At 48.7% G+C, this 26,825-nt stretch overlaps 1 protein-coding gene across 4 annotated transcripts in view; it reads right to left on the bottom strand.

The window, feature by feature from the left end:
* The window catches only part of LOC106592087 (dachshund homolog 2), a 139,587-nt gene that overhangs the window by 630 nt on the left and 112,132 nt on the right, over positions 1-26,825 (bottom strand). Inside the window, exons 3-9 of one of the 4 annotated variants that reach the window (XR_006770554.1) lie at positions 11,061-11,201; positions 8,391-8,560; positions 7,014-7,197; positions 3,439-3,581; positions 2,666-2,813; positions 1,286-1,798; positions 241-308 (exon numbers count right to left, since the gene is read on the bottom strand). Coding sequence is in view for 3 of the 4 variants with exons in the window: in XM_045721438.1 (XP_045577394.1) it covers positions 1,488-1,798; positions 2,666-2,813; positions 3,439-3,581; positions 7,014-7,197; positions 8,391-8,560; positions 11,061-11,201 (1,097 nt within the window). In the remaining variant the exon portion in view is untranslated. Of the gene's footprint in view, positions 1-240; positions 309-1,217; positions 1,799-2,665; positions 2,814-3,438; positions 3,582-7,013; positions 7,198-8,390; positions 8,561-11,060; positions 11,202-26,825 lie in introns of those variants that run through there. The other 3 variants (XM_045721440.1, XM_045721438.1, XM_045721439.1) reach the window with 3 other exon arrangements.

The following is a 26,825-nucleotide window of genomic DNA, read 5'->3' as shown; positions in this document are numbered from 1 at the left end:
AGGGATTGTCGGACGGAAGAGGGAGAAAGAGAGAAATATTGGAATATATTGGAAAGTATTAGTCTTCAGAGTAACAGATTTAATTTACAGCTACTATAAAAGAATACATGACTTTACAAATATAATACTGTATTCATGAACATTCTGACATGAAATTCCACTCTTCTTCCCTGTCCAAAATGTTACCATCATATGGTAATATCTGCAGGGATCATTAACATATTGAACAGTATTCCATACCTTGACCAATCGGAGTGTCTTGTCCTGGTTTGCATTCGGTTCTGGTTAATCTTCAGGTGCAACTATATCTGTGGTCAAGAAGAACCCTCGTTAGACTGAATACATGGCGACACCGCATTCACTGTGAACAGCTGGTTACACACCTGGTTACACACCTGGTTACACACCTGGTAACACAGCTGGTTACACACCTGGTTACACAGCTGGTAACACACCTGGTTACACAGCTGGTAACACACCTGGTCACACACCTGGTTACACAGCTGGTTACACACCTGGTTACACACCTGGTTACACAGCTGAACCGCATTCACTGTGAACAGCTGGTTACACACCTGGTAACACAGCTGGTTACACACCTGGTTACACAGCTGAACCGCATTCACTGTGAACAGCTGGTTACACACCGGGTTACACAGCTGGTTACACACCTGGTTACACAGCTGGTTACACAGCTGGTCACACACCTGGTTACACAGCTGGTTACACACCTGGTTACACCGCTGAACCTCCATTCACTGTAAACAGCCGGTTACACAGCGGACAACTAAAGATATTTATAATACTATCCAAACACATGTGGCCATCATCAGGATAAGAGGAATAGGAGGAAGGAGAAGGAGGAGGAGGCTCACCGCTGCTGCTGGCGTGTAGCGTGTCGGGAGGAGAGGGGGAGGAGAAGGAGGAAGGAGAAGGAGGCTCACCGCTGCTGCTGGCGTGTAGCGTGTCGGGAGGAGAGGGGGAGGAGAAGGAGGAGGAGGAGGAGGCTCACCGCTGCTGCTGGCGTGTAGCGTGTCGGGAGGAGAGGGGGAGGAGAAGGAGGAAGGAGAAGGAGGTTCACCGCTGCTGCTGGCGTGTAGCGTGTCGGGAGGAGAGGGGGAGGAGAAGGAGGAGGAGGAGGAGGCTCACCGCTGCTGCTGGCGTGTAGCGTGTCGGGAGGAGAGGGGAGGAGAAGGAGGAAGGAGGAGGAGGCTCACCGCTGCTGCTGGCGTGTAGCGTGTCGGGAGGAGAGGGGGAGGAGAAGGAGGAGGAGGAGGAGGCTCACCGCTGCTGCTGGCGTGTAGCGTGTCGGGAGGAGAGGGGGAGGAGAAGGAGAAGGAGGAGGAGGCTCACCGCTGCTGCTGGCGTGTAGCGTGTCGGGAGGAGAGGGGGAGGAGAAGGAGGAAGGAGGAGGAGGCTCACCGCTGCTGCTGGCGTGTAGCGTGTCGGGAGGAGAGGGGGAGGAGAAGGAGGAAGGAGGAGGAGGCTCACCGCTGCTGCTGGCGTGTAGCGTGTCGGGAGGAGAGGGGGAGGAGAAGGAGGAGGAGGAGGAGGCTCACCGCTGCTGCTGGCGTGTAGCGTGTCGGGAGGAGAGGGGGAGGAGAAGGAGGAGGAGGAGGAGGCTCACCGCTGCTGCTGGCGTGTAGCGTGTCGGGAGGAGAGGGGGAGGAGAAGGAGAAGGAGGAGAAGTGTTTGAGAGAATGCTCCAACGTCTCCCTCCGTTTGGACTCAAACTCCAACGCTTCCTGAAGCTTCCTCTTGGCTTTCTTCTCTTTCTTTAAGCGCTTCTGAATGGAGGCTGAGAGAGGGGGATGAGGGAGAGAGAGAGAGATGAGGGAGAGAGAGAGGGGGGGATGAGGGAGAGAGAGAGAGGGATGAGGGAGAGATAGAGGGATGAGGGAGAGAGAGAGAGAGAGGGAGATGAGGGAGAGAGAGAGACAGATGAGAGAGAGAGAGAGAGAGAGAGAGAGAGAGAGGGGAGAGAGAGACAGATGAGAGAGAGAGAGAGAGAGAGAGAGAGGGGGGATGAGGGAGAGAGATGGGGATGAGGGAGAGAGAGAGAGAGACAGATGAGAGAGAAGGGGAGATGAGGGAGAGAGAGAGAGGGATGAGGGAGAGAGAGGGGGATGAGGGAGAGAGAGAGAGAGAGAGAGAGAGAGAGAGACAGATGAGAGAGAGAGGGGGATGAGGGAGAGAGAGGGAGAGAGAGAGAGAGAGAGATGAGGGAGAGAGAGGGATGAGGGAGAGAGAGGGATGAGGGAGAGAGAGGGATGAGGGAGAGAGAGGGATGAGGGAGAGAGAGAGAGGGGGGTGAGGGAGAGAGAGAGAGAGAGAGAGAGAGAGGGATGAGGGAGAGAGAGAGAGAGAGAGAGAGGGATGAGGGAGAGAGAGAGAGAGGGAGAGAGAGAGAGAGAGGGTAAGATAAACAGATAATTTTGTACACACACAGTATGGTTAGTATATAGTATATACTTTTAGTAAGCACTTCCCCCCCTCCTATGAATTAATATGTTCAATTAGATACATTTCTCAGAGATCAAATTATATTTCAACAATATAATGCTGCTGGAATGCTTATCGTATCCGTTTCTAAATACACACACATTCGTTTTCAGAACATTCTGAGATGGGTGTCATGGCCGAAACGAACCTCCAGTATTCCTACCTTTACTCTGTAACTCAGAGGTGAGTTGTCTCTCCAGACTCTCTCTCATGTCTCTCTCTCTGTACAGCTCCATCTTCAGTTCTCTCTTCTCAGCCTGGATCTGAGTGTCCTGGACACGGGCATTCTCTGCAGCCACCTTCAGAAGGCCCTGAGAGATCGAGAGAGAGAAAGAGACAAAGATAGAAAGAGAGAAAGAGAGCGCGTGAGAGAGAGAGAGCGTGAGAGAGAAAGGGAGAGAGAGAGAGAGAGAGAGAGAGAGAGAGAGAGAAAGAGAGTGCGAGAGAGAGAGAGGGAGAGAGTGCGTGAGAGAGAGAGAGCGCGAGAGAGAAAGGGAGAGAGAGAGAGAGAGGGAGAGAGAGAGAGACAGAGAGAGAGAGAGAGAGAGAGAGAGAGAGAGAGAGAGAGAGAGAGAGAGAGAGAGAGAGAGAGAGAGAGAGAGAGAGAGAGAGAGAGAGAGAGAGAGAGAGAGAGAGAGAGAGAGAGAGAGAGAGAGAGAGACAGAGAGAGAGAGAGAGAGAGAGAGAGAGAGAGAGAGAGAGAGAGAGAGAGAAAGGGAGAGAGAGAGAGAGAGAGGGGGGGAGTCTCAACTTGGATCTATAAATAAGTTATTGAGTATATTTAACTGATACTGTATGTGAGTGATGCTCAGGTTGTTTGGGAGATAATATAGCTCGAGAACTTGATATCAGTTGTAGGAAACTAATGACATAAAAGACAGTGACTTCAATTGGCTTTTGATAAAGACTTCAACTAATTATAAGCAATTACAATACCTGTATGTTGGTGAGTAGAGTCTCAACAGAGGAAACGCCATCAGCAAACAGGAAGGGAGCACGGAAGCCAGGTGGCAGGGCCTGGCCCGGTGACAGCCTATCAAATGAAGGCTTCGACATGGGCAGAGCCAATGAAGAGTCTTCTGTGAGAGAGAGAGAGAGAGAGAGAGAGAGAGAGAGAGAGAGAGAGAGAGAGAGAGAGAGAGAGTGAGAGAGAGAGAGAGAGAGGGGAGAGGTATAGTAGAAATGATTTTGTACAGTCCCTTCAGACAGTAGTCAGACCTAGGGCTGTTGAGGTGACCGTATTACTGCCACACCAGCAGTTGTGAGTCATCACCGCAGCAAAAATTCTACACGACTCAAATCTTCTCTTTTGCACTCCGGACATGCATTGGTGTGGTAGTACCCAGCTCGCTAACGATCATCAGGTTCCTATGGCCTGGTACTCAGGGCTCGATTGCCCCTCCATCAGGTCCTAATGGCCTGGTACTCAGGGTTCTGTTGTCCCTCCATCAGGTCCTAATGGCCTGGTACTCAGGGCTCTATTGTCCCTCCATCAGGTCCTAATGGTCTGGTACTCAGGGCTCTATTGTCCCTCCATCAGGTCCTAATGGCCTGGTACTCAGGGCTCTATTGTCCCTCCATCAGGTCCTAATAGACTGGTACTCAGGGCTCTATTGTCCCTCCATCAGGTCCTAATGGTCTGGTACTCAGGGCTCTATTGTCCCTCCATCAGGTCCTAATGGCCTGGTACTCAGGGCTCTATTGTCCCTCCATCAGGTCCTAATGGCCTGGTACTCAGGGCTCTATTGTCCCTCCATCAGGTCCTAATGGCCTGGTACTCAGGGCTCTATTGTCCCTCCATCAGGTCCTAATGGTCTGGTACTCAGGGCTCTATTGTCCCTCCATCAGGTCCTAATGGCCTGGTACTCAGGGCTCTATTCTCCCTCCATCAGGTCCTAATAGACTGGTACTCAGGGCTCTATTGTCCCTCCATCAGGTCCTAATGGCCTGGTACTCAGGGCTCTATTCTCCCTCCATCAGGTCCTAATAGACTGGTACTCAGGGCTCTATTGTCCCTCCATCTGGTACTCAGGGCTCTATTGTCCCTCCATCAGGTCCTAATGGCCTGGTACTCAGGGCTCTATTGTCCCTCCATCAGGTCCTAATGGCCTGGTACTCAGGGCTCTATTGTCCCTCCATCAGGTCCTAATGGTCTGGTACTCAGGGCTCTATTGTCCCTCCATCAGGTCCTAATGGCCTGGTACTCAGGGCTCTATTCTCCCTCCATCAGGTCCTAATAGACTGGTACTCAGGGCTCTATTGTCCCTCCATCAGGTCCTAATGGCCTGGTACTCAGGGCTCTATTCTCCCTCCATCAGGTCCTAATAGACTGGTACTCAGGGCTCTATTGTCCCTCCATCTGGTACTCAGGGCTCTATTGTCCCTCCATCAGGTCCTAATGGCCTGGTACTCAGGGCTCTATTCTCCCTCCATCAGGTCCTAATAGACTGGTACTCAGGGCTCTATTGTCCCTCCATCAGGTCCTAATGGCCTGGTACTCAGTGGTATGAGGCATGGCAGTGCTAGAGGCGTCACTACAGACCCCGGTTCCATTCCGGGCTGCATCACAGCGGTATAAGGCATGGCAGTGCTAGAGGCGTCACTACAGACCCCGGTTCCATTCCCGGGCTGTATCACAGCGGTATAAGGCATGGCAGTGCTAGAGGCATCAGTACAGACCCCGGTTCCATTCCGGGCTGTATCACAGCGGTATTAAGGCATGGCAGTGCTAGAGGCATCACTACAGACCCCGGTTCCATTCCGGGCTGTATCACAGCGGTATTAAGGCATGGCAGTGCTAGAGGCATCACTACAGACCCCGGTTCCATTCCGGGCTGTATCACAGCGGTATTAAGGCATGGCAGTGCTAGAGGCATCACTACAGACCCCGGTTCCATTCCGGGCTGTATCACAGCGGTATAAGAGGCGTCACTACAGACCTTGTGATGGTGTATATTAAATGGATTTATTTTTAAAATTTTTTTAAAATATAGATGTTTCAAAGGCATCAGCGGCTTGTATGTGTGGAGACCTGGAGATGCTAAACATGTTTACGTTAATTAACCGTTAATTACCGTGAGATCGTCATTCTGTTGTTATTCACGACACGGTTACCTATAACTACAAACAGAGGTATGTTTTTGGGTTATGACATATTTATTAACTTATTTACGGATATATTCTAAACAACCCACAATGCACTATTTCTCAACGTCATATGGAGAATCTACTCTGTGCTACTGAGTTCGTATGCTAGCTCGGTAGCTAGCTCAAGCTGGCTAACGCTAGCATCCTCATGCTCTTCACGGATTTTTAATGCTGTGTCATCAAGTGGGAACCCATTAGCATGGCAGGTGTAACAGTATTGCTTCCTTCCCCTCTCCTCGCCCTTACCTGGGCTCGAACCAGGGACCCTCTGCACACATCAACAACTGACACCCACGAGGCATCGTTACCCATCGCTCCACAAAAATCGCGGCTCTTGTAAAGCAAGGGAAGCAACTACTTCTAAGTTTCAGAGCGAGGGACGTCACCGATTGAAACGCTATTAGCCGCGCACCCCGCTAACTAGCTAGCCATTTCATACCGGTTACACAGGCTCTGGTGCTTTCTTGCCGTAGGCTCAAAAAAACAGCAATCAATCTGTAAGTCTCTGCTCTCTCTTTGCTTTTGATCTGCGGTTTTAGTTGTATTGTGTTAGTTGTGTTCTAGCTGGTGTCTAACCATGGTGGTTGGCTAAGCCTGGCTAGGCTAATAGCTATTTAGCTAAATAGCTAATGTTAGCTGTCTGGCTAGGCTAATAGCTATTTGGATAAATAGCTAATGTTAGCTGGCTGGCTAGGCTAATAGCTATTTGGCTAAATAGCTAATGTTAGCTGGCTAGGCTAATAGCTATTTGGCTAAATAGCTAATGTTAGCTGGCTGGCTAGGCTAATAGCTATTTGGCTAAAAAGTTCATGTTAGCTGGCTAGCTTGCTGGCTAAGATAACTGCACATAGCTAGCTAACATTCTTTGATAACTGATTAGATGGCGTTATGTATTTCTAAAACTTTGATTTACTTTAATGTAGCTGTAAGCTAGGTGTTGATAGCAACTGGATGTAAACCACAGTTTACATTATAGGGAATAGGTTGACTTGGCCTCCATATTATATCGCACACCGGGAACATTTTTCAGACTTCTTCAGAATTATTATCGGTTTTATTGGAATAACTTGAAAAATATAACAAAAGTGAGGTGTAACTTTGCATTGAGACTTTTGATGAGTGTAAATCCATACGCTATATATGTGTGGTGACGTTTATGCAACCTACCCTTTAACGTTGATGAGGTTGCCTTTAACTAACTATATAATTCACTGGGTCATTCAGCAGGAAGGAATTACCATATCTACAGTAGGGTGTGTGTGAGAGAGAGAGAGAGAGAGAGAGAGAGAGAGAGAGAGAGAGAGAGAGAGAGAGAGAGAGAGAGAGAGAGAGAGAGAGAGAGAGAGTGAGAGACAGAGACTCACCTTTCACTCTTTCTATTTTATTCATGTGTACTAATATTTGTCTTTCAGTAACATCTCTATCGAGAGTTAGACGGTCTGGTGAGCTGGATGCTGTAGAGCTGGGCTGTGAGGAGTGCTGGGACAAGAGACGCGTGTGTATGTCGTCGACAGACGGAGATGGGGACGGACTGTCACACACACGCTCCTAGACAGCGAGAGAGAGCGCAAGAGAGAGAGAGAGAGAGAGCGAAAGCGAGAGAGAGAGAGCGAAAGAGAGAGCGAAAGCGAGAGAGAGAGCGAGAGAGAGGAGAGACAGAGAGACCAAGAGAAGGAGAGACCAAGAGAAAGCGAGAGACAGAGAGAGAGAGACAGAGAGAGACAGAGAGACAGAGAGAGACACAGAGACAGAGACACAGAGAGACAGAGAGAGACACAGAGACAGAGACACAGAGAGACAGACAGACAGAGAGACAGAGAGACAGAGAGAGACACAGAGACAGAGACAGAGAGACAGAGAGACAGAGAAAGACACAGAGACAGAGAGACAGAGAGAGACACAGAGACAGAGACACAACAGAGAGACAGAGAGACAGAGAGACAGAGAGAGACACAGAGACCGAGACAGAGAGACAGAGAGACAGAGAGAGACACAGAGACAGAGACCGAGAGAGACACAGAGACAGAGACACAGAGAGACAGAGAGACAGAGAGACAGAGAGACAGAGAGAGACACAGAGAAAGAGACAGAGAGACAGAGAGAGAGAGACACAGAGACAGAGACACAGAGAGACAGAGAGACAGAGAGACAGAGAGAGACACAGAGAAAGAGACAGAGAGACAGAGAGACAGAGAGAGACACAGAGACAGAGAGAGAGAGAGAGAGACACAGAGACAGAGAGACAGAGAGAGAGAGAGAGAGAGACAGAGACAGAAAAAGAGACACAGAGAGACAGAGAACAGAGAGACAGAGAGAGACACAAAAAGAGACAAGACAAGAACAAGAGAGACACAGAGACAGAGACCGAGAGAGACACAGAGACAGAGAGACAGAGAGAGAGAGAGAGAGAGAGACACAGAGAGACAGAGAGAGAGAGACAGAGAGAGACACAGAGACAGAGACACAGAGAGACAGAGAGAGACACAGAGACAGAGAGAGAGAGAGACACAGAGACAGAGACAGAGACAGAGAGACACAGAGACAGAGAGAGTAGTTAGGTAAAGTAGACATATTAAATAACTGCATACATGTATAATGTACAGTCATTTAACAGAAGGGGTTTGATGAAGTGTGTGTGTGTGTGTGTGTGTGTGTGTGTGTGTGTGTGTGTGTGTGTGTGTGTGTGTGTGTGTGTGTGTGTGTGTGTGTGTGTGTGTGTGTGTGTGTGTGTGTGTGTGTACCTTGACGATGGGGGCCTGGTGTGTGTAAGTGTGCATCTGCGCGGCGGCCGCCATGTTAGCGATGGTGTTGAGGTGATTCATCTGCGACATCGCCATGGCAACCGACGCCGGGGGCACCCGGACAGGAAGTAAGGGGTGGGTCATCATCACGAAGGGGAGGTCCTGGAGACCTGGAAAGAGAGAGAGGACAATAACACTGTCATAACAACATGACTGATGAAATCATCTCTGGAATGAGGTGTTGACAAATGAATTCATTTATTAGAGTGCTATTGATTAATCCATCTACTGGAGTGTGATGAGAGCAAAGAAACAACAGCAGAGGAGGAGAGAGGAGAGGAGGAGAGAGGAGAGGAGGAGAGGAGGAGAGGAGGAGGGGAGGAGAGAGGAGGGGAGGGGAAGAGAGGAGGGGAGGAGAGAGGAGAGGAGGGGAGGAGAGAGGAGAGGAGGAGAGGAGGAGAGGAGGAGGGGAGGAGAGAGGAGGGGAGGGGAAGAGAGGAGGGGAGGAGAGAGGAGAGGAGGGGAGGAGAGAGGAGGGGAGGAGAGCGGAGGAGAGGAGGAGAGAGGAGAGGAGGAGAGGAGGAGAGGAGGAGGAGAGGGGAAGAGAGGAGGGGAGGAGAGAGGAGAGGAGGGGAGGAGAGAGGAGGGGAGGAGAGAGGAAAGGAGGAGAGGAGGTAGGGAGGAGAGAGGAGGGGAGGGGAAGAGAGGAGGGGAGGAGAGAGGAGGGGAGGAGAGAGGAGGGGAGGAGAGCGGAGGAGAGGAGAGGAGGAGGAGGAGAGGAGGAGAGAGGAGAGGAGGAGAGAGGAGAGGAGAGAGGAGAGGAGGAGGAGAGAGGAGAGGAGGAGAGCAGGAGTGAGGAGGGGAGGAGAGAGGAGGGGGAAGGGAAGAGGAGAGGAGGGGAAGAGGAGGTGAGGAGAGAAGAGGGGAGGAGAGAGGAGAGAAGGAGAGAGGAGAGGAGGAGAGAGGAGGGAGGAGAGAGGAGAGGAAGCGAGAGGAGAGGAGGAGAGAGGAGAGGAGGAGAGAGGGGTGGAGGAGAGAGGAGAGGAGGAGCGAGGGGTGGAGGAGAAGAGGAGAGGAGGAGCGAGGGGTGGGGGAGAGAGGGGTGGAGGAGAGGAGGAGAGAGGAGGGGAGGAGAGAGGAGAGGAGGAGAGAGGGGTGGAGGAGAGAGGAGAGGAGGAGCGAGGGTGGAGGAGAGAGGGGTGGAGGAGAGGAGGAGAGAGCAGGTGAGGAGAGAGTGGTGGAGGAGAGAGGGGTGGAGGAGAGAGAGGAGGAGCGAGGGGTGGAGGAGAGAGGAGAGAGGAGAGAGGAGAGAGGAGGGGAAGAGGGGAGGATAGAGGATAGGAGGAGAGAGGAGGGGAGGAGAGAGGAGAGGAGGAGAGAGGGGTGGAAGAGAGGAGGAGAGAGGAGGGGAGGAGAGAGGAGGAGGGGAAGAGAGGAGGGGAGGAGAGAGGAGAGGAGGGGAGGAGAGAGGAGGGAGGAGAGCGGAGGAGAGGAGGAGAGAGGAGAGGAGGAGAGGAGGAGAGGAGGAGAGGAGGAGGGAAGGAGAGAGGAGGGGAGGGGAAGAGAGGAGGGAGGAGAGAGGAGAGGAGGGGAGGAGAGAGGAGGGGAGGAGAGAGGAGGGGAGGAGAGCGGAGGAGAGGAGGAGAGAGGAGAGGAGGAGAGGAGGAGAGGAGGAGGGGAGGAGAGAGGAGGGGAGGGGAAGAGAGGAGGGGAGGAGAGAGGAGAGGAGGGGAGGAGAGAGGAGGGGAGGAGAGCGGAGGAGAGGAGAGGAGGGGAGGAGAGGATGAGAGAGGAGACGAGGAGAGAGGAGAGGAGAGAGGAGAGGAGGAGGAGAGGAGGAGTGCAAGAGTGAGGAGGGGAGGAGAGAGGAGGGGAGGAGAGAGGAGAGGAGGGGAAGGGAAGAGGAGAGGAGGGGAAGAGGAGGTGAGGAGAGAAGAGGGGAGGAGAGAGGAGAGGAGGAGAGAGGAGAGCAGGAGAGAGGAGGGAGGAGAGAGGAGAGGAAGCGAGAGGAGAGGAGGAGAGAGGAGAGGAGGAGAGAGGAGAGGAGGAGCGAGGGGTGGAGGAGAAGAGGAGAGGAGGAGCGAGGGGTGGAGGAGAGAGGGGTGGAGGAGAGGAGGAGAGAGGAGGGGAGGAGAGAGGAGAGGAGGAGAGAGGGGTGGAGGAGAGAGAGGAGGAGCGAGGGGTGGAGGAGAGAGGGGTGGAGGAGAGAGGGGTGGAGGAGAGGAGGAGAGAGCAGGGGAGGAGAGAGTGGTGGAGGAGAGAGGGGTGGAGGAGAGAGAGGAGGAGCGAGGGGTGGAGGAGAGAGGAGAGAGGAGGGGAGGAGAGAGGAGGGGAAGAGGGGAGGATAGAGGAGAGGAGGAGAGAGGAGGGGAGGAGAGAGGAGAGGAGGAGAGAGGGGTGGAAGAGAGGAGGAGAGAGGAGGGGAGGAGAGAGGAGGGTAAGAGGGGAGGATAGGAGGAGAGAGGGGTGGAGGAGAGAGGAGAGATGAGAGGAGGAGAGAGGAGGGGAGGAGAGAGGAGAGGTAGAATGAGGAGAGGAGGAGAGAGGGGTGGAGGAGAGAGGAGAGGTAGAATGAGGAGAGGAGGAGAGAGGAGAGGGGGGAGAGGAGGGGAGGAGAGAGGGTTGGAGGCGAGAAGATAAATATATACAGTATATTCCTTTAGTACTCACGGTTGGCCAGTAGTTGTTTCTGTAGTGAGTTCACCTGGTTGTGAAGACTCTGTTGTCCCCCCATCCCTATTCTGCCCACCCCACCACCTCCAGACAGGGGCGACACCAGCCTCTCCTTATCCCAGGAACACTCACTCCCACCTGGGGAGAAAAACAGACACACAGGGGGGGAACTTCCATGAAACAGATATTAACAGGAGATCACTGACTGGTCAGGAGCTCATTCAGTTACATTGTTTCTCCTCCTGATGTGAAATACGGACATAATTTTGATCTTTAACTATGTAAACACTTGACTTAAAGCATCCAGGTATAACGAACCCTCATAGCAGTGACTCAACCCTCATAGCAGTGACTCAACCCTCATAGCAGTGACTCAACCCTCATAACAGTGACTCAACCCTCACAGCAGTGCCTCAACTCTCACGGCAGTGGCTCAACTCTCACGGCAGTGGCTCAACCCTCACGGCAGTGGCTCAACTCTCACGGCAGTGACTCAACCCTCACGACAGTGGCTCAACTCTCACGGCAGTGGCTCAACCCTCACGGCAGTGGCTCAACCCTCACGGCAGTGACTCAATTCTCACGGCAGTGACTCAACCCTCATGGCAGTGACTCAACCCTCATAGCAGTGACTCAACCCTCATAACAGTGACTCAACCCTCACAGCAGTGCCTCAACTCTCACGGCAGTGGCTCAACTCTCACGGCAGTGGCTCAACCCTCACGGCAGTGGCTCAACTCTCACGGCAGTGACTCAACCCTCACGACAGTGGCTCAACTCTCACGGCAGTGGCTCAACCCTCACGGCAGTGGCTCAACCCTCACGGCAGTGACTCAATTCTCACGGCAGTGACTCAACCCTCATGGCAGTGACTCAACCCCCACAGCAGTGACTCAACCCCCACAGCAGTGACTCAACCCCCATAGCAGTGACTCAACCCTCACGGCAGTGACTCAACCCCCACAGCAGTGACTCAACCCCCATAGCAGTGACTCAAACCTCATAGCAGTGACTCAACCCTCACGGCAGTGACTCAACCCTCACGGCAGTGACTCAACCCTCACGGCAGTGACTCAACCCTCACGGCAGTGACTCATCCCTCATTTTCCACATTTTGTTACGTTACAGCCTAAAATTGATAACATGTTTGTTTTCCCTCAGCAATCTACAAACAATACCCCATAATGACGAAGCCAAAACAAGTTTAGACATTTTTGCAAATATATTAAAACAATAAAAAACAGAAAGACAGGATTGTGTCAAGGCACAGATCTGGGGAGGGGGACAAAAACATTTCTGCAGCATTGAAGGTCCCCAAGAACACAGTGGCCTCCATCATTCTTAACCTGTTAGGGCTAGGGGGCAGTATTGACACGGCCGGATAAAAAACGTACCCGATTTAATCTGGTTACTACTCCTGCCCAGTAACTAGAATATGCATATAATTATTGGCTTCGGATAGAAAACACCCTACAGTTTCTAAAACTGTTTGAATGGTGTCTGTGAGTATAACAGAACTCAAATGGAAGGCCAAAACCTGAGAAGATTCCATGCAGGAAGTGGCCTGTCTGACAAGTTGTGTTTCATCTTGGCTCTTTTTATTGAAGACTGAAGATCTTTGCTCTAACGTGACACTTCCTACGGCTCCCATAGGCTCTCAGAGCCCGGGAAAAAGCTGAACGATATCGAGGCAGCCTCTGGCTGAAACACATTATCGCTTTTGGCAAGTGGCCGATCAGAGTACTATGGGCTTAGGCGCGTGCCCGAGTCGACCCCATGCTTTATTTTCTTTCGTCTGTTTACCTAAACGCAGATTCCCGGTTGGAATATTATCGCTTTTTTATGAGAAAAATGGCATAAAAATTGATATTAAACAGCGGTTGACATGCTTCGAGGTACGGTAATGGAATATTTGTAATTTTTTTGTCACGAATTGCGCCATGCTCGTCACCCTTATTTACCCTTTCGGATAGTGTCTTGAACGCACGAACAAAACGCTGCTGTTTGGATATAACAATGGATTATTTGGGACCAAACCAACATTTGTTATTGAAGTAGAAGTCCTGGGAGTGCATTCTGACGAAGAACAGCAAAGGTAATAACATTTTTCTTATAGTAAATCTGACTTTGGTGAGTGCTAAACTTGCTGGGTGTCTAAATAGCTAGCCCTGTAATGCCGGGCTATCTACTGAGAATATTGCAAAATGTGCTTTCACCGAAAAGCTATTTTAAAATCGGACATATCGAGTGCATAGAGGAGTTCTGTATCTATAATTCTTAAAATAATTGTTATGTTTTTTGTGAACGTTTATCGTGAGTAATTTAGTAAATTCACCGGCAGTGTTCGGTGGGAATGCTAGTCACATGCTAGTCACATGCTAATGTAAAAAGCTGTTTTTTGATATAAATATGAACTTGATTGAACAAAACATGCATGTATTGTATAACATAATGTCCTAGGGTTGTCATCTGATGAAGATCATCAAAGGTTAGTGCTGCATTTAGCTGTGGTTTGGGTTTATGTGACATTATATGCTAGCTTGAAAAATGGGTGTCTGATTATTTCTGGCTGGGTACTCTGCTGACATAATCTAATGTTTTGCTTTCGTTGTAAAGCCTTTTTGAAATCGGACAGTGTGGTTAGATTAACGAGAGTCTTGTCTTTAAAATGGTGTAAAATAGTCATATGTTTGAAAAATTGAAGTTTTTGCATTTTTGAGGTTTTTGAATAACGCGCCACGGGATTACACTGGCTGTTGAGTAGGTGGGACGATTTGGTGCCACCTACCCTAGAGAGGTTAAATGGAAGAAGTTTGGAACTACCAAGAATCTTCCTAGAGCTGTCTGGCAAAACTGAGCAATTTAGGGAGAAGGGCCTTAGTCAGGGAGGTGACCAAGAACCCGATGGTCACTCTGACAGAGCTCCAGAGTTCCTCTGTGAAGATGGGAGAACCTTCCAGAAGGACAACCATCTCTGCAGCACTCCACCAATCAGGCCTTTATGGTAGAGTGGCCAGACTGAAGCCACTCCTCAGTAAAAGGCACATGACAGCCCACTCCAGAGCGCTCAGGACCTCAGACTGGGGCGAAGGTTCACCTTCCAAGAAGGAGAACGACCCTGAACAAACAGCCAAGACAACGCAGGAGTGGCTTCGGGACCAGTCTCTGAATGTCCTTGACTGGCCCAGCCAGAGCCTGGACTTGAACCCGATCGAACATTTCTGGAGAGACCTGAAAATAGCTGTGCAGCGACGCTCCCCATCCAACCTGACAGACCTTGAGAGGATCTGCAGAGAAGAATGGGAGAAACTCCCCAAATACAGGTATGCCAAGCTTGTAGCGTCATACCCAAGAAGACTCAAGGCTGTAATCGCTGCCAAAGGTGCTTCAACAAAGTACTGAGTAAAGGGTGTGAATACTAATGGAAATGTAATTATTCATTTTTTTATTTGTTTTATTGGTTTAGTCGTTATGGGGTATTGTGATGTCATAATGGGGTATTGTGTGTAGACTGATCAGGGGGAAAAAATATTTTAACAACATTAGAATAAGTCTGTAACGTAAAACAAAATGTGGAAAAAGTCAAAGGGTCTGAATACTTTCCGAATGCACTGTAGATTCATTCACTAAGAAATTGACTGAACCCCTAGATTCATTCACCAGGAAGTTGACTGAATCCCTAGATTCATTCACCAGGAAGTTGACTGAACTCCTAGATTCATTCACCAGGAAGTTGACTGAGCCCCTAGATTCATTCACCAGGAAGTTGACTGATCCCCTAGATTCATTCACCAGGAAGTTGACTGAACTCCTAGATTCATTCCCCAGGAAGTTGACTGATCCCCTAGATTCATTCACCAGGAAGTTGACTGAACCCCTAGATTCATTCCCCAGGAAGTTGACTGAACCCCTAGATTCATTCCCCAGGAAGTTGACTGAACCCCTAGACTGTATAAACACTGTTCAGAAAGACTGAATAAACACTGTTCAGAAAGACTGTATAAACACTGTTCAGAAAGACTGAATAAACACACTGTTCAGAAAGACTGAATAAACACTGTTCAGAAAGACTGAATAAACACACTGTTCAGAAAGACTGTATAAACACTGTTCAGAAAGACTGAATAAACACTGTTCAGAAAGACTGAATAAACACTGTTCAGAAATACTGTATAAACACTGTTCAGAAAGACTGAATAAACACTGTTCAGAAAGACTGAATAAACACTGTTCAGAAAGACTGAATAAACACTGTTCAGAAAGACTGAATAAACACTGTTCAGAAAGACTGAATAAACACTGTTCAGAAAGACTGAATAAACACTGTTCAGAAAGACTGAATAAACACTGTTCAGAAAGACTGAATAAACACTGTTCAGAAAGACTGAATAAACACACTGTTCAGAAAGACTGAATAAACACACTGTTCAGAAAGACTGTATAAACACTGTTCAGAAAGACTGTATAAACACACTGTTCAGAAAGACTGAATAAACACTGTTCAGAAATACTGAATAAACACTGTTCAGAAAGACTGAATAAACACACTGTTCAGAAAGACTGTATAAACACACTGTTCAGAAAGACTGAATAAACACTGGACTGTAAAACACACTGTTCAGAAAGACTGAATAAACACTGTTCAGAAATACTGAATAAACACTGTTCAGAAAGACTGAATAAACACACTGTTCAGAAAGACTGTATAAACACACTGTTCAGAAAGACTGAATAAACACTGTTCAGAAAGACTGAATAAACACTGTTCAGAAAGACTGAATAAACACTGTTCAGAAAGACTGAATAAACACACTGTTCAGAAAGACTGTATAAACACACTGTTCAGAAAGACTGAATAAACACTGTTCAGAAAGACTGAATAAACACTGTTCAGAAAGACTGAATAAACACTGTTCAGAAAGACTGAATAAACACACTGTTCAGAAAGACTGTATAAACACACTGTTCAGAAAGACTGAATAAACACTGTTCAGAAAGACTGAATAAACACACTGTTCAGAAAGACTGAATAAACACTGTTCAGAAAGACTGAATAAACACTGTTCAGAAAGAAAGGACACAATTTAGTACAGTAAAAGTTATTCTGCGTGTTGAGTTTAATGAGGAGTGTCACATCCTGTTTCAAGGTGTTCATAGTGAAGTTGAGCATGCTTGTGTGTGTGTGTGTGTGTGTGTGTGTGTGTGTGTGTGTGTGTGTGTGTGTGTGTGTGTGTGTGTGTGTGTGTGTGTGTGTGTGTGTGTGTTGAAACCTTTAGATTCAACATTTTGGGGGGAAATTACACACTGTTTGGTATTTTTTTCAAATGTTGTCAGGAAATGCAGCTCTTTCTCAGGTTCTGCTGTGGTTCAGTGGTTGAACAGCCCTTTTTCCTCTACATGGGAGCCAGGTTTTCTACCCTTCTCAGCGGTAAGGCAGTGCTCACTGAGACTGTACTTTGTTAAGGTTTTTTATTAGAGCCCGACCAACATTTTATTTTAATTTAACCTTTATTTAACTAGGCAAGTCGGTTAAGAACAAATTCTTATTTACAATAAGGGCCTATCCCGGCCAAACCGTAACCCGGACGATGCTGGGCCAATTGTGCGCCGCCCAATGGGACTCCCAATCACGTCCGGTTCTGATACAGTCCAGAAGCGAACCAGGGACTGTAGTGACGCCTCTAGCACTGAGATGCAGTGGCTTAGACCGCTGAACCAGGGTCTGTAGTGACGCCTCTAGCACTGAGATGCAGTGGCTTAGACCGCTGCACCACCCGGGAGATTCACCAGTATTACCCGGGAGATATATCGGTTCACCAGTATTACCCGGGAGATATATCGGTTCACCAGTATTACCCGGGAGATATATCGGTTCACCAGTATTACCGGGAGATATATCGGTTCACCAGTATTACCTGGGAGATATATCGGTTCACCAGTATTACCGGGAGATATATCGGTTCACCAGTATTACCGGGATATATATTGGTTCACCAGTATTACCCGGGAGATATATCAGTTCACCAGTATTACCCGGGAGATATATCAGTTCACCAGTATTACCGGGAGATATATCGGTTCACCAGTATTACCCGGGAGATATATCAGTTCACCAGTATTACCCGGGAGATATATCGGTTCACTAGTATTACCCGGGAGATATATCGGTTCACCAGTATTACCCGGGAGATATATCGGTTCACCAGTATTACCGGGAGATAAATCGGTTCACCAGTATTACCGGGAGATATATCAGTTCACCAGTATTACCGGGAGATATATCAGTTCACCAGTATTACCCGGGAGATATATCGGTTCACCAGTATTACCCGGGAGATATATCAGTTCACCAGTATTACTGGGGGAGATATATCGGTTCACCAGTATTTCCGGGGGATATATCCGTTCACTAGTATTACCCGGGAGATATATCGGTTCACCAGTATTACCGGGGAGATATATCGGTTCACCAGTATTACCCAGGAGATATATCGGTTCACCAGTATTACCGGGGAGATATATCGGTTCACCAGTATTACCCGGGAGATATATCGGTTCACCAGTATTAACCGGGAGATATATCGGTTCACCAGTATTACCCGGGAGATATATCGGTTCACCAGTATTACCCGGGAGATATATCGGTTTACCAGTATTACCCGGGAGATATATCGGTTCACCAGTATTACCCGGGAGATATATCGGTTCACCAGTATTACCCGGGAGATATATCGGTTCACCAGTATTACCCGGGATATATATCGGTTCACCAGTATTACCCGGGAGATATATCGGTTCACCAGTATTACCCGGGAGATATCGGTTCACCAGTATTACCGGGGAGATATATCGGTTCACCAGTATTACCCGGGAGATATATCGGTTCACCAGTATTACCCGGGAGATATATCGGTTCACCAGTATTACCCGGGAGATATATCGGTTCACCAGTATTACCCGGGAGATATATCGGTTCACCAGTATTACCGGGGAGATATATCGGTTCACCAGTATTACCCAGGAGATATATCGGTTCACCAGTATTACCCGGGAGATATATCGGTTCACCAGTATTACCCGGGAGATATATCGGTTCACCAGTATTACCGGGGAGATATATCGGTTCACCAGTATTACCCGGGAGATATATCGGTTCACCAGTATTACCTGGGAGATATATCGGTTCATCAGTATTAACCGGGAGATATATCGGTTCACCAGTATTACCCGGGAGATATATCGGTTCACCAGTATTACCCGGGAGATATATCGGTTCACCAGCATTACCCGGGAAATATATCGGTTCACCAGTATTACCCGGGAGATATATCGGTTCACCAGTATTACCCGGGAGATATATCGGTTCACCAGTATTACCCGGGAGATATATCGGTTCACCAGTATTACCGGGGAGATATATCGGTTCACCAGTATTACCCAGGAGATATATCGGTTCACCAGTATTACCCGGGAGATATATCGGTTCACCAGTATTACCCAGGAGATATAGCGGTTCACCAGTATTACCCGGGAGATATATAGCTTCACCAGTATTACCGGGGAGATATATCGGTTCACCAGTATTACCCAGGAGATATATCGGTTCACCAGTATTACCCGGGAGATATATCGGTTCACCAGTATTACCCGGGAGATATATCGGTTGACCAGTATTACCGGGGAGATATATCGGTTCACCAGTATTACCGGGAGATATATCGGTTCACCAGTATTACAGGGAGATATATCGGTTCACCAGTATTACTGGGAAATATATCGGTTCACCAATATTACCCGGGAGATATATCGGTTCACCAGTATTACCGGGAGATATATCGGTTCACCAATATTACCGGGAGATATATCGGTTCACCAGTATTACCCGGGAGATATATAGCTTCACCAGTATTACCGGGAAATATATCGGTTCACCAGTATTACCGGGAGATATATCGGTTCACCAGTATTACCCAGGAGATATATCGGTTCACCAGTATTACCCGGGAGATATATCGGTTCACCAGTATTACCCAGGAGATATATCGGTTCACCAGTATTACCCGGGAGATATATCAGTTCACCAGTATTACCCAGGAGATATATCGGTTCACCAGTATTACCCAGGAGATATATCGGTTCACCAGTATTACCCGGGAGATATATCGGTTCACCAGTATTACCCGGGAGATATATCGGTTGACCAGTATTACCGGGGAGATATATCGGTTCACCAGTATTACCGGGAGATATATCGGTTCACCAGTATTACAGGGAGATATATCGGTTCACCAGTATTACTGGGAAATATATCGGTTCACCAATATTACCCGGGAGATATATCGGTTCACCAGTATTACCGGGAGATATATCGGTTCACCAATATTACCGGGAGATATATCGGTTCACCAGTATTACCCGGGAGATATATAGCTTCACCAGTATTACCGGGAAATATATCGGTTCACCAGTATTACCGGGAGATATATCGGTTCACCAGTATTACCCGGGAGATATATCGGTTCACCAGTATTACCGGGGAGATATATCGGTTCACCAGTATTACCCAGGAGATATATCGGTTCACCAGTATTACCCAGGAGATATATCGGTTCACCAGTATTACCGGGAGATCTTGGCCTTTCACCGCTATATCGGTAATCGGACGATAATTCAACCGATAACCAATATTCAATTAATAGGATGAAACAATGGAATCTCATGCTTGTCTCAACACTTGCGGCAACTCTCATGATATTTCCTTAATTACACAATGTAAGAAATCAACATTTGAAGCAAATTTATTGGACAATTGCTGTTTTGCATGGCAATTTATGAGACTACAGTGTGGAAAAAAATGACAATTTTTTATTTCTCCAGCGTAAAACAGTATATCGGTTAGTTTTGTCCCCTCAAAACATCGGAATCAGACCCCAAAAAAACATATCGGTCGGACTAGTTTTGACCATGGTCAAATAGTCGATTTAGAGCCAGATAGAACTGCATTTAGCTTTGTGTTTGTGTTTCCCAATAGGTAATATAGTGTTGTTTTGACTGTTTTGTAATTTGGTTAATTCTGATTGATTGGATGTTCTGGTCCCGAGGCTTCAGTGTGTTAGTAGAACAGGTTAGTGAACTCAGCCCCAGGACCAGCTGGATGAGGGTCCTGAGACTTCAGTGTGTTAGTAGAACAGGTTTGTGAACTCAGCCCCAGGACCAGCTGGATGAGGGTCCTGAGGCTTCAGTGTGTTAGTAGAACAGGTTTGTGAACTCAGCCCCAGGACCAGCTGGATGAGGGTCCTGAGGCTTCAGTGTGTTAGTAGAACAGGTTTGTGAACTCAGCCCCAGGACCAGCTGGATGAGGGTCCTGAGGCTTCAGTGTGTTAGTAGAACAGGTTTGTGAACACAGCCCCAGGACCAGCTGGATGAGGGTCCTGAGGCTTCAGTGTGTTAGTAGAACAGGTTTGTGAACACAGCCCCAGGACCAGCTGGATGAGGGTCCTGAGGCTTCAGTGTGTTAGTAGAACAGGTTTGTGAACTCAGCCCCAGGACCAGCTGGATGAGGGTCCTGAGGCTTCAGTGTGTTAGTAGAACAGGTTTGTGAACTCAGCCCCAGGACCAGCTGGATGAGGGTCCTGAGGCTTCAGTGTGTTAGTAGAACAGGTTTGTGAACTCAGCCCCAGGACCAGCTGGATGAGGGTCCTGAGGCTTCAGTGTGTTAGTAGAACAGGTTTGTGAACTCAGCCCCAGGACCAGCTGGATGAGGGTCCTGAGGCTTCAGTGTGTTAGTAGAACAGGTTTGTGAACTCAGCCCCAGGACCAGCTGGATGAGGGTCCTGAGGCTTCAGTGTGTTAGTAGAACAGGTTTGTGAACTCAGCCCCAGGACCAGCTGGATGAGGGCACTCTTTTCTTTGCTCAGAAAGTTAGAGGGTGTTAGCTGAACATGAATCAGACAGGAAGTCTAGAGTAGACGGTAGAAAGTTAGAAGGTGTTAGCTGAACATGAATCAGACAGGAAGTCGAGAGTAGACGGTAGAAAGTTAGAGGGTGTTAGCTGAACATAAATCAGACAGGAAGTCTAGAGTAGTCATCGACGGTAGAAAGTATTAACAACTCGTGTTATTCACATTGTCATCAGCAGCTTTCTCAACCCTGACATTATTAAACACAACAAGAATCTCCATCTTGTGACTGGAAAGAGGGAAGAGTTCATATTTCACATTGATTGCACACTGACAATTACAACTTGTCTGCCGAAAGAAAATGGACAGACAAGCAAAATATTAGCTGCAATACATCGGAACCACTTTCATATCCATGCCACCGTAATTTGCGAGATTGAAACGGAATATTCACTGCGTTCTTACCCCTGACCTTTTGATTATAGAACATAGTGACAGAAAAACACTTATTGGTTATCCAATCAACAGGCAAGGTTCACTTTTTTTATTTGAGGAGAGGACTGAGCTGGGCTAGGACTGGGATAGGACTGGGCTGGGCTAGGCTAGGCTAGGACTGGGCTGGGCTAGGACTGGGCTGGGCTAGGACTGGGATAGGGCTGGGCTAGAACTGGGATAGGACTGGGCTGGACTGGGCTAGGACTGGGATAGGACTGGGCTGGGCTAGGCTAGGAATGGGCTGGGCTAGGACTGTGATAGGACTGGGATAGGACTGGGCTGGGCTAGGACTGGGCTATCACTGGGATAGGACTGGGCTGGGCTAGGACTGGGCTAGGACTGGGCTGGGCTAGGACTGGACTGGGCTGGGCTAGGACTGGACTGGGCTAGGACTGGGCTAGGACTGGGCTGGGCTAGGACTGGGCTAGGACTGGGGTAGGACTGGGCTAGGCTAGGACTGGGCTGGGCTAGGACTGGACTGGGGTAGGACTGGGATAGGACTGGGCTAGGCTAGGACTGGGCTAGGACTGGGCTGGACTGGGCTAGGACTGGGCTAGGCTAGGACTGGGCTAGGACTGGACTGGGCTATATAGCCAAAATATCATATCACAATATTGTTCTACATTTGTAAGGTATTTGATGGTATTTTGTTTTTTAATAGTAAAAGCTCTAATTATGCTTCATAGTTCATGACCCCAGAGTGGCAACACATACATTATAAGTGACTGCAATGCAGCTGTCTCCATTCTGATTGGTTTATACTGTTCAATCCAACTTAAAAAAAAAGAGATATATCGGTTCACCAGTATTACCCGGGAGATATATCGGTTCACCAGTATTACCCGGAAGATATATCGGTTGACCAGTATTACCGGGGAGATATATCGGTTCACCAGTATTACCGGGAGATATATCGGTTCACCAGTATTACAGGGAGATATATCGGTTCACCAGTATTACTGGGAAATATATCGGTTCACCAATATTACCCGGGAGATATATCGGTTCACCAGTATTACCGGGAGATATATCGGTTCACCAATATTACCGGGAGATATATCGGTTCACCAGTATTACCCGGGAGATATATAGCTTCACCAGTATTACCGGGAAATATATCGGTTCACCAGTATTACCGGGAGATATATCGGTTCACCAGTATTACCCAGGAGATATATCGGTTCACCAGTATTACCCGGGAGATATTTAAAAAAAAAAAAAAAAAAAAATTATAATTTCCACACTGTGCGACGCCGATGGTCACTTTTTGTTTGACATGACAATGAATGAATAAGCCAGGGAACAAATGATTGACAGGTCAGGAGTTAAAGTGTTGGTCAGTTTCCAAGGGACCCAAATGAGATTCTACATTCATTACATGTTTTCTTACCTCATGTAGATAGCTAGCTAGCTTACATATTCATCCTTTGCATATTCCTCTCTGTTTTAGAAGATACCATTGGTTAAACAACATGCTTACCTTGGCCTACATCAGCTCTGGTACCAGGCTACAGCAGGATATGAGATAAACAGAGTAGCAGCAGCTTGTATGTGAGTGGGTGTGAGGGTGTGTAGAATCAGTATAAATGTATGGGCATATTATGTGTGAGTGATCAGATGATGGAGTGTGTGTTTGTGTGGCAGTGTGTGGGGACTGTGTAGGGACCTGTGAGTGTGCATAAAGGCAGTGCAAATACTGAAATAAAAGGTCAATAAAGATACAAGGTAAACTCGGTCCGTGTATCTATTTTGTTAGCTATTTAAGAGATAAAAAGGTCTGTGGCTTGGGTGGTTGGGGTTTTTGACAATTTTCCGGGGCCTTTTATTCACACCGCCTGGCATAGAGTTACTAGATGGCCGGGAGCTCGGCCCCAGTCATGTACTGGGCTGTCCGCACCACCCTCTGTAGCGCCATGCATTGCCATTCCAAGCAGTGATGCAGCCAGTCAATATGCTCTCAGAGTCCTGAGCCTGGTGACGAGCTCAGAGGTGATAACGGTGTTGAACGCTGAACAGCATTATCACATAGGTGTTCCTTTTTGTCCAGGTGGGTGAGGGCGGTGTGGAGTACAATTGAGATTGCGTCATCTATGGCTCTGTTGGAGCGGGGTCGGAAATTGGAGTGGGTCTAAGGTGTCTGTGATGATGGAGTTGATGTGAGCCATAACCAGCCTTTCAAAGCACTTCATGATGACAGATGTGAGTGCTACAGGGTGGTAGTCATTGTGGCATGAATCCTTGGAGGTCTTAGGAACAGGGATTGTTGGGGTCATCGTAAAACATGTGGGGAATTACAGACTGGGACGAGGAGAGGTTGAAAATGACCGTGAATATGCCAGCCAGCTGTTCTGCGCATGCTCTGAGAACGCGCCCTGATATACCGTCGGGGCCCTTGACCTGATTAAAGAACCTTCTCACGTCGGACTCGGAGAGAGAGATCACCCAGTCCTCTGGGTCGGTGACGGCCCTCACATCCAGCAGGATGTTGTTGTCGTTGTCAAAGCGTGCATAAAATGCATTGAGTTGATCTGGTAGAGAGGCATCTCTGCGGAGGTCATAGCGGGATCTTCTTGTTCTTGTTCCTTTCTTCGGCCGTAGCATCAGGGTTGTCAGGGATAGCTCTGTGTGTGGTAGCTCTGTGTGTGGTAGCATCAGGGTTGTCTGGGATAGCTCTGTGTGTGGTAGCTCTGTGTGTGGTAGCTCTGTGTGTGGTAGCATCAGGGTTGTCAGGGATAGCTCTGTGTGTGGTAGCTCTGTGTGTGGTAGCATCAGGGCTTCTGTGTGTGGTAGCATCAGGGTTGTCTGGGATAGCTCTGTGTGTGATAGCATCAGGGTTGTCTGGGATAGCTCTGTGTGTGGTAGCATCAGGGCTTCTGTGTGTGGTAGCATCAGGGTTGTCTGGGATAGCTCTGTGTGTGATAGCATCAGGGTTGTCTGGGATAGCTCTGTGTGTGGTAGCTCTGTGTGTGGTAGCATCAGGGTTGTCTGGGATAGCTCTGTGTGTGGTAGCATCAGGGTTGTCTGGGATAGCTCTGTGTGTGATAGCATCAGGGTTGTCTGGGATAGCTCTGTGTGTGGTAGCTCTGTGTGTGGTAGCATCAGGGTTGTCTGGGATAGCTCTGTGTGTGGTAGCATCAGGGTTGTCTGGGATAGCTCTGTGTGTGGTAGCATCAGGGTTGTCTGGGATAGCTCTGTGTGTGGTAGCATCAGGGTTGTCTGGGATAGCTCTGTGTGTGGTAGCATCAGGGTTGTCTGGGATAGCTCTGTGTGTGGTAGCTCTGTGTGTGGTAGCATCAGGGTTGTCTGGGATAGCTCTGTGTGTGGTAGCATCAGGGTTGTCTGGGATAGCTCTGTGTGTGATAGCATCAGGGTTGTCTGGGATAGCTCTGTGTGTGGTAGCTCTGTGTGTGGTAGCATCAGGGTTGTCTGGGATAGCTCTGTGTGTGGTAGCATCAGGGTTGTCTGGGATAGCTCTGTGTGTGGTAGCATCAGGGTTGTCTGGGATAGCTCTGTGTGTGGTAGCATCAGGGTTGTCTGGGATAGCTCTGTGTGTGGTAGCATCAGGGTTGTCTGGGATAGCTCTGTGTGTGGTAGCATCAGGGTTGTCTGGGATAGCTCTGTGTGTGGTAGCATCAGGGTTGTCTGGGATAGCTCTGTGTGTGGTAGCATCAGGGTTGTCTGGGATAGCTCTGTGTGTGGTAGCATCAGGGTTGTCTGGGATAGCTCTGTGTGTGGTAGCATCAGGGTTGTCTGGGATAGCTCTGTGTGTGATAGCATCAGGGTTGTCTGGGATAGCTCTGTGTGTGGTAGCTCTGTGTGTGATAGCATCAGGGTTGTCTGGGATAGCTCTGTGTGTGGTAGCATCAGGGTTGTCTGGGATAGCTCTGTGTGTGGTAGCATCAGGGTTGTCTGGGATAGCTCTGTGTGTGGTAGCATCAGGGTTGTCTGGGATAGCTCTGTGTGTGGTAGCATCAGGGTTGTCTGGGATAGCTCTGTGTGTGGTAGCATCAGGGTTGTCTGGGATAGCTCTGTGTGTGATAGCATCAGGGTTGTCTGGGATAGCTCTGTGTGTGGTAGCATCAGGGTTGTCTGGGATAGCTCTGTGTGTGGTAGCTCTGTGTGTGATAGCATCAGGGTTGTCTGGGATAGCTCTGTGTGTGGTAGCATCAGGGTTGTCTGGGATAGCTCTGTGTGTGGTAGCTCTGTGTGTGATAGCATCAGGGTTGTCTGGGATAGCTCTGTGTGTGGTAGCTCTGTGTGTGGTAGCATCAGGGTTGTCTGGGATAGCTCTGTGTGTGGTAGCTCTGTGTGTGATAGCTCTCTGTGTGGTAGCATCAGGGTTGTCTGGGATAGCTCTGTGTGTGGTAGCTCTGTGTGTGGTAGCCCCAGGGTTGTCTGGGATAGCTGTGTGTGGTAGCCCCAGGGTTGCTTGGATAGCTCTGTGTGTGGTAGCCCCAGGGTTGTCTGGGATAGCTCTGTGTGTGGTATCCCCAGGGTTGTCTGGGATAGCTCTGTGTGTGGTAGCTCTGTGTGTGGTATCCTCAGGGTTGTCTGGGATAGCTCTGTGTGTGGTAGCTCTGTGTGTGGTATCCTCAGGGTTGTCTGGGATAGCTCTGTGTGTGGTAGCTCTGTGTGTGGTATCCTCAGGGTTGTCTGGGATAGCTCTGTGTGTGGTAGCTCTGTGTGTGGTATCCTCAGGGTTGTCTGGGATAGCTCTGTGTGTGGTATCCTCAGGGTTGTCTGGGATAGCTCTGTGTGTGGTATCCTCAGGGTTGTCTGGGATAGCTCTGTGTGTGGTATCCTCAGGGTTGTCTGGGATAGCTCTGTGTGTGGTAGCTCTGTGTGTGGTATCCCCAGGGTTGTCTGGGATAGCTCTGTGTGTGGTAGCTCTGTGTGTGGTATCCCCAGGGTTGTCTGGGATAGCTCTGTGTGTGGTAGCTCTGTGTGTGGTATCCTCAGGGTTGTCTGGGATAGCTCTGTGTGTGGTAGCTCTGTGTGTGGTAGCCCCAGGGTTGTCTGGGATAGCTCTGTGTGTGGTATCCTCAGGGTTGTCTGGGATAGCTCTGTGTGTGGTAGCTCTGTGTGTGGTATCCCCAGGGTTGTCTGGGATAGCTCTGTGTGTGGTAGCCCTGTCCTTTAGTTTAGCACCAACCTCTGTGTTAATCCAGGGCTTTTGATTGGAGAAGCAGTGAACCTTCCCCGTGGGGGCAACGTCGCTGATGCATTTTCTAATGAATCCGGTGACGGAGACGGTTAGCTCATCAATGTTATCGTGGAGTGTCTAAAAAATTATCCAATTACCGCTAGCTAAACAGTCCTTAAGCATACCCTCTGATTCTGGTGACCGTTTTCTCAAAGGAGCGAGTCA

Source organism: Salmo salar, chromosome ssa07 (assembly GCF_905237065.1).
Source record: "Salmo salar chromosome ssa07, Ssal_v3.1, whole genome shotgun sequence".
Lineage (NCBI taxonomy): Eukaryota > Metazoa > Chordata > Actinopteri > Salmoniformes > Salmonidae > Salmo > Salmo salar.
Note: the sequence above shows the minus strand (reverse complement) of the source record. Positions and strands in the feature narration are given on the sequence as shown.